At 43.2% G+C, this 11,063-nt stretch overlaps 1 protein-coding gene across 49 annotated transcripts in view; it reads right to left on the bottom strand.

Moving 5' to 3' along the window:
- CLASP2 (cytoplasmic linker associated protein 2) overlaps positions 1-8,832 on the bottom strand; it is a 122,599-nt gene extending 113,767 nt beyond the window's left edge. For 14 of the 49 annotated variants that reach the window (XM_083705483.1, XM_083705490.1, XM_083705491.1 and 11 more), the window contains exons 1-2: positions 7,486-8,627; positions 1,733-1,811 (exon numbers count right to left, since the gene is read on the bottom strand). In XM_083705483.1, the coding sequence (XP_083561609.1) occupies positions 1,733-1,811; positions 7,486-7,680 (274 nt within the window). In that variant the 5' untranslated portion in view covers positions 7,681-8,627. Of the gene's footprint in view, positions 1-1,732; positions 1,812-7,485 lie in introns of all 49 variants that reach the window. The other 35 variants (XM_083705478.1, XM_083705477.1, XM_083705520.1 and 32 more) reach the window with 12 other exon arrangements.
- Between the last annotated feature and the right edge of the window lie 2,231 nt (positions 8,833-11,063).

Here is an 11,063-nt window from a genome sequence, read left to right on the forward strand (position 1 = left end):
TAACAAAATGCTGCATCACTTAGAATTTTTTTTTAAAATAATACATAACCAAGGGAGTGGAATGCCCCACTTGAGTGCCCATAGCTAGTAGACAGGAACTGCTGCTAGAAGGCAATGGTAGTCTATAAAATTTCCTTAAAATAGCTCAACAACTTTGGTAGATCACTGCCAGTTTTTTTATAGTGGGAGTAGATCTCAGTCTCTTGCAAGTTGGACATGCCTGCATTAGTTCATTGAATCACAGTCCTATGATTTTAGATCCAATTTTGCCTGTTGCCAGGATAAACTTGACCATGTATTTAGAGGACTTTGGGCTTTTTATTTTCAAGAAGTCTGTAGCTTTGGATATAGTAGATACACTAGGGCTGTGTGATGTTAGGCCTTCAACATTGCGATGTATCACCAAACATCATGGTTTGGTGATATACTGCGATGTTAAAACAAACTGCATTGGCCCCAGCTGACGAGACAAAGGGTGAAACTGTCACAGCTCTAACTGCAGGAGCTGAGGCCCTTTAACCCCAGCACACAGGCTGGGGCCAATGCAACTTCCCCTGCCTGCATCTCAGCTGGGGGCCTGATGGTTTGCTCAGTTAGGAGGGGCAGTTTCACAGAGCCCCCATCCCGCTGCTGGCTCCCTTAACTGTTCAGCTGAGGGGAGTGCCAACCGTATGCCCCACAGCCCAGCGGTTTCATGGAGTCCCCATTCCACCGCCGGCGCCGGGCTGAGGGCTCCATTAACTGCTCAGCTGATGCAAGGGCAGCTGCTGGCTTCTTAGCTGAGCAGTTTAAAGATGCGAAGGGAGACGCTGTATTGGCGCCTTGCTGGTGCAGCTTGTTTCTTCCTCTGTAGTGTATGAGGGCAGACCGTGATGTTGGTTTTACTCAGCAGTGTGTCACTCATGCAACAGCCACCGTTCTTAAGTCCCTCAGCTAGCAGCACCCACTGGAGGAAGACTCTTGAGTCCCTCTAGAGGGTGCTGCTAGCAGAGGGACTCAGGTGCGCAGCGGTTTCATACCAGTCCTGGGTGATATATCGCTACATCGCCCTGGACTACTTTGCACAGCACAGACAGAAGACCAACATCTGAGCAAAGTGTGCAACATAACCATGCATTTGGGTACTATAACACAATCCTTTGAATTTAACACAACTGTACAGGTATTAACATTTGGATACTAATCTTAGCTTTATCATACTAAAGACAACTGACATGGTATGTGTCAGGGAACTGCCATCGGAAGGGCAGGTGGTGGAAGGGCTCACGGAGGCTAGGAGAGACTTAGCAGCAGAGGAGGGAACCAGCAGGGGGAGAGAAGGAGCTCCGAGGGAAAGTGAGTCGGAGGGATGGCTCAGGGACACTTCCAGCGAAAACAGTGGGGAAGTTTCAGGACCTCATATAGGGACACCCACCCCTCGCTGGAAACTGTCGCGCCGAGAATCCCGAAGACACGTTTCCGTTAAGGAGCTTTTATGTTGGAAGAGATTCCGCAAATGCCCACTGTCGGATTCTTGAGGGAGTCATGCTTAAGGGGCTCCGCTATTGACAGAGCTTTGATAATCAGGCCAAACTCTGAGGGACTAAGCTTTACGCACAAGCAACTCATCATCCCATCACAGTATGTGTGTATTTTTTACTTTGAAAAACTGAACAAAAGGCATCCTAAGAGAATCACCAAATTGCTTATCTTCAGTTCTTTTACACATAACATTTTAAAGCCACTCACTCACCAGGTCCTATATAGGATTTGAAGCGTCCTGAAAGTCTGTCAACAAAGGCACCTAGAAGATCTAATCCAAGTAGTGATACCTGTGAAAATAATGAGAAATCTTAAAAATGCAAGTTTGGCTGATGGCTTACCCTCTACTCCAGTCTTCCAGAACCTAGTTTCTCCTCCAGATGTTTTCAACTACAACTCTCATCAGTCCTGACCATTGGCCACAACAGCTGATGGAAGCTGAAGTCCATCACTTTTGGACAACTACAGGTTACAAAAAGCTGATTAAGCCATCTAAGTCAGCATCACATATGTAAGCTTTCAGAGTAAGAAACCACAATTAAAAACTTATTCACACAGTGCCGTGACTATGGATGAATGGCAAAAGATTGGAAAATATTCTTCCACCTTGGTTCCCCATAGGTTTTTTGACTAACTTTCATCATCTTTGGCTGCTGTCTTACCTGGTTGAGGCTGATGGAAATTATAAGGCCAACACCACCTGGAGACCTAAATTTAAGGAACAGCAACTTGGGCTCTTCTTGAGAAAGTTTGATCACAGAAATCTATTCTCTCACCACTGTTTATCATCATTATAAAAAATGCTCTTAGAACTGCAGGAGCCCACTAGGCCTTTCTTCTGTGATTTATGCCTAGCAGAGACAAATATTTAAATCCTTTCTGCATACAGTACTACTGTCCATAAGCTAGTGCAGAGCAAGGATAAGCACTGGGGGCAATGTTGCAAAACCTATATGGAAAAAAATGTTTCAAATCTGAAGAAAATCTAAACAGCAAGCCATAAAGTAAACATAATAATATTGGTTTTTTTAAAGAAATGTAATAGTGGGGTTTTCTATTATTCTTTCATTTAACTACCAATGTTTACTAGCAACATTTATACTTAGAAAACATTTTGAGTTGCATAACAGAGGAAAGCTATGAATTTCAAGTACAGAATAGCTAGTAGTTTAGGACCACAAGTGCCTACAAGCAAGGTGTGGTTTTCTTTCTGACTAATCCCAAGGTGACAGCAGAGTAAACAATGAAAATTCAAGCAAGACACCCTTACTTAAAATTCAGTGGCCTATCTAAAGAAACGCAAATTTCACTTGGTTTCAAGACTAAAATTGAAAAAAGATCTGCAAAGCTATTCTTTAAAAGAGAGTATTTCTCTTGGTAGAGAATTAAAGGTGTTATTTAGCTTGATGGGGACTGCTGGAGAAGCCTTGAAGAGACATTTAACACACTAATTCTACCACCTCTGAGTAAAACCTCATACTTTAAGACTAGAAGCATTTGCTCATCTTTTTGAGTTCAAAACCAAGACTTTCATATTAAAAATGAAACAGTCCAGCTACCCATTATTCCTAGAACTTAACATGATATATTTATATCATTTATAGCAAAATTGTTTAAAATATGCTGAACTGCCCAGTTATTCTATGGTTCAACCTCAAATTTAAAGCATAACACATACACCAGAATGCTCAGGAAGATGAAATATTATAACACAGAAATAGTCTTCAAAAATCAACCCCCCCCGAATAACTACCAACAATTTTTTTTTATTCTCATCCATATACAATTCAAAATATACTCAACTCTCAAACCATCTCTGTTATCAACAGGAGAATGGCAAAAAATACTTATCTACCAGCCAGTTGAACTTGTACCCCTCGGACTTTAACCTCTTCAGAACAAAACCTCCTGGATCAACTCCCTGCCCATGTGTTTTCCATAGCTATAGAGCTGCACTTGTCCAGAAGAACTCTGTCTGCAAATTTTAAATATAAATACTGTATATCTATACATTCTTACATGGTGATACCACACCTGCTAAGCGGCTGCAAAGCTGTTTCTCCAAAACATCACTAGGCCCTGGATGATTTAAATTTTCACATTGGTCCTAGATCCCACACAGTGGCTGAGAACTGTTCAGTGCTCCCCTGCTATCTCTACATGCAAATAAGTCAGGTATATGTGGGAATGTTGCATTAGGCAGATTCCTGTTAGGTATATCACACCCTCCTATCATTGAAGAGTATGCGAAAACAATTTAAGCTACCGGTAACTATCCACCTTATAAGTTAGTGTTGAGTGAAACAAGGACTCTAACAGAAGAGGGTAAACACATAATTAACCAGCAGAGGGAATGCTTTCGTAGCAGTGAGTGAACAGCATACCCAACTCTACTCATTTACAACAAGCTAGATATGGAAGCATAATGTAACTCTAGTGCCTACAACATGCTGCACAATGCTCTCAACTGCAGAATTTTGTGGTGGTGGCCAAAACACTTCTGAAAATTCTAAATGGCTCCATGGCTCCGGAAGTGGCCTGTTGTTACTGGATTACAATCTAAGCAATTATTCCAAAGAATAATGTCGCCAGTAAATTAGTCTGGTCACAATTCCATATGACAGTAGCTGAAGAAAGAGACGAGAGCAGATAGGTACTGTACTTATTCCTGAAACAGGGACTGCTGTGACAATGTGATATAATTTCAATGAGTACCTTTGGCGCAGTTAACAACATTGTGAACTGTGAGTGATCTTCAAAACACACCTGCGCTTTCTGGATACCCAGGGAAACTATATGGCAGACAAATAAGTCACCTTATGCCAAAAACCCAGGCTGCATCATGTGTTTATGTTTCCAGCTACCACCCAGAGCAGACCACGTGTTTGACTATGAAGGTCACAACTGTATTTGTGCCAAATTCTTCTACAGAAATTCACCCCTGAAGAATTTACAATTGATGTTCTTCTCAAAACTGCAATACCGACAACACAAGGAACTAAAGAAAGGGATTTGTAAAGGCCAGTTTTGTACCCAGGACAGGCTCCAAACATTTGGGGGGGGGGGGACTTGCTTGTTGGCCTGTACAACTTCCATGTGAAGTTTTAATGAGCTAAGATAGGCATTCTCAACAATAGGTCCTCTTGGATGCCAGTGACAGGCTTGCCATTGCTTACAGAGAATACACCAACACTATAATTTACTATGTAAAAACAGTATCAAAGAAACAAAGAGTGAGGTCCTGCAAGAAACCTGAATCTCAAACACTTCCCACCATCCCCTGCCCACATCCATTCAGGAAATAACCATTAAAGAACCTAACAGCAGCAGCCATACAATTAGAAACTCATTCAGTTGATCATCTTTAATCCAATGTATGCTATCCTCTGCCAACAATCCACTTCTGCTATCTATGCAGGAAAAGTAAATCAGCCTCTAGGCAGAAGATGGAAATGTTCCCTCATTCATTTCTGGACCTCTGCTTTTGAATTAAAATCACTATTTTTCGACTGAGTGACTCAGATAAATTATAGTTTAGCAAGTTCCTATTTATTCAGGACTCAATTGAGATGTAGGCTCTCTCTCACACACACACTATCACTACAGGTGCTAAAATTAACAGATTATAGAATTAATAGACATATTATTTAATTGTCAGTTATTGCTGTTGTACAATTATAAATTTAAATATATATATTTTAAAAATCAAACTCTCCATACAAATGCCACCAATAATATTTGTATTTCTTGGTCATTTGACTCCACTGTTGAAATTTTCCCTACTTTTAAGAGATTTGCATCTGTAAGGAAATTTCTGAAACATCCAGAATTTCTGTACACCAGAACAAACAAAATGATATTTGAATAGAACAAAAAAGTATGTATCTGATAAAGAGGACTCTCAAAGTTTATAGTATGACACAGATTCATTTTTGAAGCTGTCAGAGGACACAAGTTGAAATTGCTGCAATAGACTAACATTACAATCCTAAATCCTACTTATTACAATGAAGATTACTCCCAGGTAAATGGAGTCAGCCCCTTGAGAACTGCATGCTTACTCAAAAGTATCACTAGATTTAGCTTGCCCTGAACACAGAGGGAACATCCATAAAACTGCACTCTGGTAGTTTACTATTTTTACACATATATATACATACATACACACACACATACAAAACTACTATGGATTAAGGTTAGTTAGATTTCTTTTTAATTCTTAAATTGTGATTTTAAAGCAATTCTTAGAGTAATGATTTATAGTTGTGAAGTAAGTATTAAAGCTCTGGCTGAAATACTGTACTAACATTTGCATTTCTATATTAAACACTTAACATCTGACCATCTACAAACATGCTTTTTACAACAACAACAACAACAACAACAAATCAACAAAATAATAATAATAATAATAGCTAACTACACATCTAAAACAACAACAATAATGGGAATAGCTAACTACGCATCTAAACAAAGCTCAAGCTGTTGGGAAATGTGGTATCTTAGCTGTTAACTGAAGAAACTGATTCTAGTACTTTCAAAATATTTACCTTGTTTCTCCATTCTTTCCATCTCCATGTAGGTGTTTGCTCCTGTATCCTGCCTTCAAGCTTATTTTTTCTTTACCATTTCTCTTCATGAAGTTGTCTTTATTATACTGACTACTAAATCTAACCCTCATACAGATCATTCATTAAAGATAAATAAAGAGAGTGTAACTGGGAAACAGTCTCTAACTAAAAGCAAGTATGAACACCACTAAGAATCCATCTGTTCCACACACGTGGGTACAGTCACGTGCAGTGTTTTGAAAATCTATGGTACTCACCAATACACAAAAGCATAAACATCTCAATCTCTTTTTGCTCTATTGGATTAGGTACTTGCAATATGACTCATGTCTGAATGTACCTAAAAGCACTACAAATCATTTTTTAAATTAGTATCCAATAATTCATAGCAACTGCGGGCATGCACACGCATATATATACATATATATATATGATATGCACAGATTATACACACAGATTCATCTCTGGGGAATTTGAGTAATCAACACATCTGAAGCCTGGGTTATGGAGCAATACCGCCACCAGATGACAGGACTGTAAATGAGCTATACAGTAGTTAAGTCACTGACTAGCTATTGAAATGGTCAAGTCCATCACTGGTAGGTAATACAACAACATTCTCAAGTTTTCTACTGCAATCTCAAAAGTTTTTATTTTTTTTTATTTTAAGCACGTTTTCCACACCTCATCTCTCAATAATTACTATTTTCCTATGTGACAGCCAAAAAGAAAAGAAAAAACAGCATGGAAAATTCAAAGAGTCGCTACAAATTTTCTGGAAAGTGTAATGAAAAAGCCTGGGATTAAATTATCACCATAGAGAATAACTCCTATTTACCCTCCAAACTGGACTGTTTCAGCACATTGTTGACTTATCTTAGGCTTTGTTGGCCCTCCACAGAAAGAACTTAATTTGGAAAGTAAACAAAAACCCTTAACAAGGAGCATTGTATCTAGCAGTGTACTCCTATAACCTACTCCGAAGAAAGCCCAAGTGACTTCTCTGGGACACTCCCATGTAAGTGAGGCAGCACTGCAGCCTAAAATCGGATCAGCATGATGACACACTGCCAAACCCTGCATATTTTTATATGGAAGAAAACTCCTTGAATCCAATGATGCAAATATATGACTGCAGTCTTAATGCATTTCTATTTGGACGCTGCCCTTTCACTCCTGGGCCAGTACATTATTTAATTGGTACAATATGAAGGTATTGGAAAAACAAGCATCTCAAACCCATAAGAAACATTTTAAAATCCGGGAATAAACTTGATTTTGGCCCACAGGTTCACTGAAAGGGCAAGCCACAAAGAAAACACTTTTACGAAAACGAGGACCACGTAAAATACGTTTCCCCGCTGCAAACGAAATAAAGCACAAATAAGCTTACCTTATAATTACTAGAGTTCACCCATCCTGTCAATTCATCAATGACTTTATCCAGGCGTTGCTGATCCTGCTCAAGATCAGTGGAAACGCTGGGATCGTTCAGATACTCCAGAAATTCTTGGCCGACCTGCATCCTGCGGCCCACATCTTTCTGCGGCACCTGATCGCAGAAGTAATCCATTCTGCTATGCTCCATGGTTGGTTGGAAAGGACCTTCGCCTGAAAACAAATCCCTGATCCGTGTTTATTTACAGCTTATATGTCTGTATGTTCGCGGGGAGGAATCTGAACCAGCTCAGAAGGAATTCCCAGGTGCAGTGAAATCCAGGAAAGCTCTCCCTTCACAGTTCCCTTTTCCCAGAAAAAAACCCCCAAAACTAGGAAAAGTACCAGTCCTTTGACAAAAAGAGAACATTAAATCATCCCCCCAAAAAATGAAGGTTATGATGATGATTCAAATAACAGTCTCCAGTGATTGCTCTTCCAACGCAAGATCGGAGGGGAGGAGAAGGTGTTTATTTTGGGGTCGGGGTGGCGATGCCCGCGGTGGTTTCCCTCCTCGTCCTCCTCCCACTTTCTTTCCCCCCTCCGAGGTTCTCGGTTGCGATGTCGGCAGCGGCGCGAAGCAACCTCTTTCCCAAGACCTCCGAGGCCAGGCGAGCAGGGCGGGGAGGCGGCGGGGCACTTTCGGAGAGCATGGGAAGAAGCCAATGGGATCTCGCTGGCTGGCTCGCTCCCTCAAGGCCGGCCAGGGAAGCGCCGCAGTTCGCCGCCCAGGCGCCCCTCAGCCTCTCACCGCAGTGAGGAGGAGCAGCAGCAGGAGGAGGAAGGGTGGCCGCTCCTCAGGACCAAGGCAAGCAGGAAGCGGCCGGAGCTGCCGCCGCCGCCGCGTCGCTGCTGCTGCGGGGAAGGCGGGACTCTCATGCTGCGCGCGGAGGCTGAGGAGGAAAGCGAAGGGGCCCAGCGAGCTCGCGGCGCTCTCCTTTCCTCAGGGCGCCGGCGGGGGCTCCGTCCTGTGGAAGTTGCGTCCGCCTCGAGTCGCCGCACGCCGGGGGCGTCGCTTTCGCCGACCAGGCCCCGCCTTTTCCTTCCTCTTTGCCTCGTCCCGCGCGTGCGCACGCGCGTCCCCGCTTCCCTCAGCGACGCGCCGCCGCTCTCCCCGACCATTACTTTCCTGCGCATGTGCAGAAACCCTTCCTCCGCGCCGTCTCTCTCTCCTTTCCCCTCGCGCCTCTGCGGGCCCGCCCCCTGCTCCGCCCCTCCCAGTGAGAGAGAAAAGAAAGAGAGGGGCCGCGCGCGCGCGCCCCGTGTCTTCCAGCGCCTCTCCAACGAGGCGCCATGCGCATGCGTCCCACGAACCAATCCCTCGGTGAGGAAGGTGGGAGGGGGGGTTACGGGGAGGAGGCCCTGTTTCCTTCCTTCTTTTTATTCGTCACTCGCTACGGCGCCTGCGCGGCGCGCATCTTTTTCCCGCGCGTATTCAAAGATAACCACCATAACGGTTGCATGAAGGAAGGTTGAAGGGACTCCAGAGCAATCCATCCCAATCTATTGCTGCCTGACAGGGGCTGGACCCTGTTTGTCACGCAGACACGGACACATGAATTTGTAAATCTTGTACACATAATAACAATAATAATAATAATAATTTTTTATTTATACCCCGCCCTCCCCAGCCAAGGCCGGGCTCAGAGCGGCTTACAAGCAATAATAAAAACAAGATGAATGGTTACAACTTAAAAACAAAAATAAAATACATTAAAATAATGGAACATTAAAATATTAAAATGTAGCCTCATCGCAGGAGGAGAAGGAAAAGAAAGGAAAAAAAAGAGAGGGAGGGAATCAAATTGGCTCCAAGCCAAAGGCCAGGCGGAACAACTCTGTCTTACAGGCCCTGCGGAAAGAAATCAGATCCTGCAGGGCCCTGGTCTCATGAGGCAGAGCGTTCCACCAGGCCGGAGCCAGAGTTGAAAAGGCCCTGGCTCTGGTTGAAGCCAATCTAACTTCTTTAGGGCCTGGGACCACTAGGGTGTTGTTATTTATGGACCTTGAGGCTCTCCGTGGGGCATACCAGGAGAGGCGGTCCCGTAGGTACGAAGGTCCTAGGCCGTGAAGGGCTTTAAAGGTCAAAAGCAGCACCTTAAATCTGACCCTGTACTCCACCGGGAGCCAGTGCAGCTTGAAAAGCACTGGGTGAATATGCTCCCATGGCAGAGACCCCGTGAGGAGCCTCGCTGCAGCATTCTGTACCCGCTGGAGTTTCTGGAACAGCTTCAAGGGCAGCCCCGCGTAGAGCGAATTACAGTAGTCAAGCCTGGAGATGACCGTCGCATGGATCACTGTGGCCAGGTCGGGGCGGGAAAGGTAAGACCCGCTGGGACTTCTTTCCAGGGAATAATTTTTAATCCTCACGACCCAAGTAGTTGTAAACACACCGTTTCAAACACATGCATTTGGAAAGGATCCTTAACCTGGCAGAGAGCAAGAGAGATGACCTGAAATACAGTCCAAAACGCTTTATCAGTACAGGACATAACATTTTACATCAAAATAAAGGATAACCTTTATCATACAGGACAGGTGATAACCCTAGCTGAGGCAGGCTTATTGAGGATTTGCCCATCAGCCAAGTTCCTAAATGAATATTTTTTCTTTTTACAAATTAGTGTTTTATTTATGATCTTCAGTTTTATGCATTTCAATAATTTTACAATATCTTCAACATTTTGAAACTCGAATTCCCCCTCTTTCTGTGGCTCCTTATTTTTTTTAAAAAATATTTTCTGCCTATTCCAAATTAAATTAATTTACTCATTTAATAATAATAATAATAATAATAATAATAATAATAATATCTTTATTGTCATTGCCCCCTCTCAGGGACAACGAAATTACTTGGCTGCTCCATCCACCCAGATAGGGCACTCCACTCAAAATCAGAACAACTATAAAAACACTAATTAAAACAATATAATATGATACAGCAAGGAAGATTAGATGACTTTCAAAGTCCAGGTTTCCCATTCAGGGCCGAGATCGCTCTGGAGAAGAAGCTGTTCTTGAGACGGCTCGTTCTTGTCTTCATCGTCCTGTATCTCCGTCCCGACGGCAGGAGCTCGAAGAGACAGTGACCAGGATGCGATGGATCTTTTACTATGTCCAGTGCCTTCCTATGGCACCTTGTGGCATAAATCTGCTCTAAGGTGGAGAGTGGGCAGCCAACAATGCTCTCTGCTGCCTTAACAACTCCGCACAACCCCATCCTGTCCTGGGAAGTACAGCTTCCGTACCACACACATAAGCCATAAGTGAGCACGCTCTCAATGGCACAGTGATAGAAGGCAAGCAGCAGTTTCTGCGGAAGATGGTTTTTCCTTAGGATTCTTAAAAAGTACAGTCTCTGCTGCGCCTTCTTCACAAGCCCCCTTGTGTTGACACTCCAGGACAGATCCTCTTGTAATTCAATACCCAAAAATCTGAACGTTGTTACCCTCTCCACACAGACCCCATCAATCAGAAGTAGCTGGACATTGCTCTTCTGTCTCCTGAAGTCCACCACAAGCTCCTTTGTCTTCC

Source organism: Podarcis gaigeae (genome assembly GCF_964106915.1).
Source record: "Podarcis gaigeae genome assembly, chromosome: 12".
Lineage (NCBI taxonomy): Eukaryota > Metazoa > Chordata > Lepidosauria > Squamata > Lacertidae > Podarcis > Podarcis gaigeae.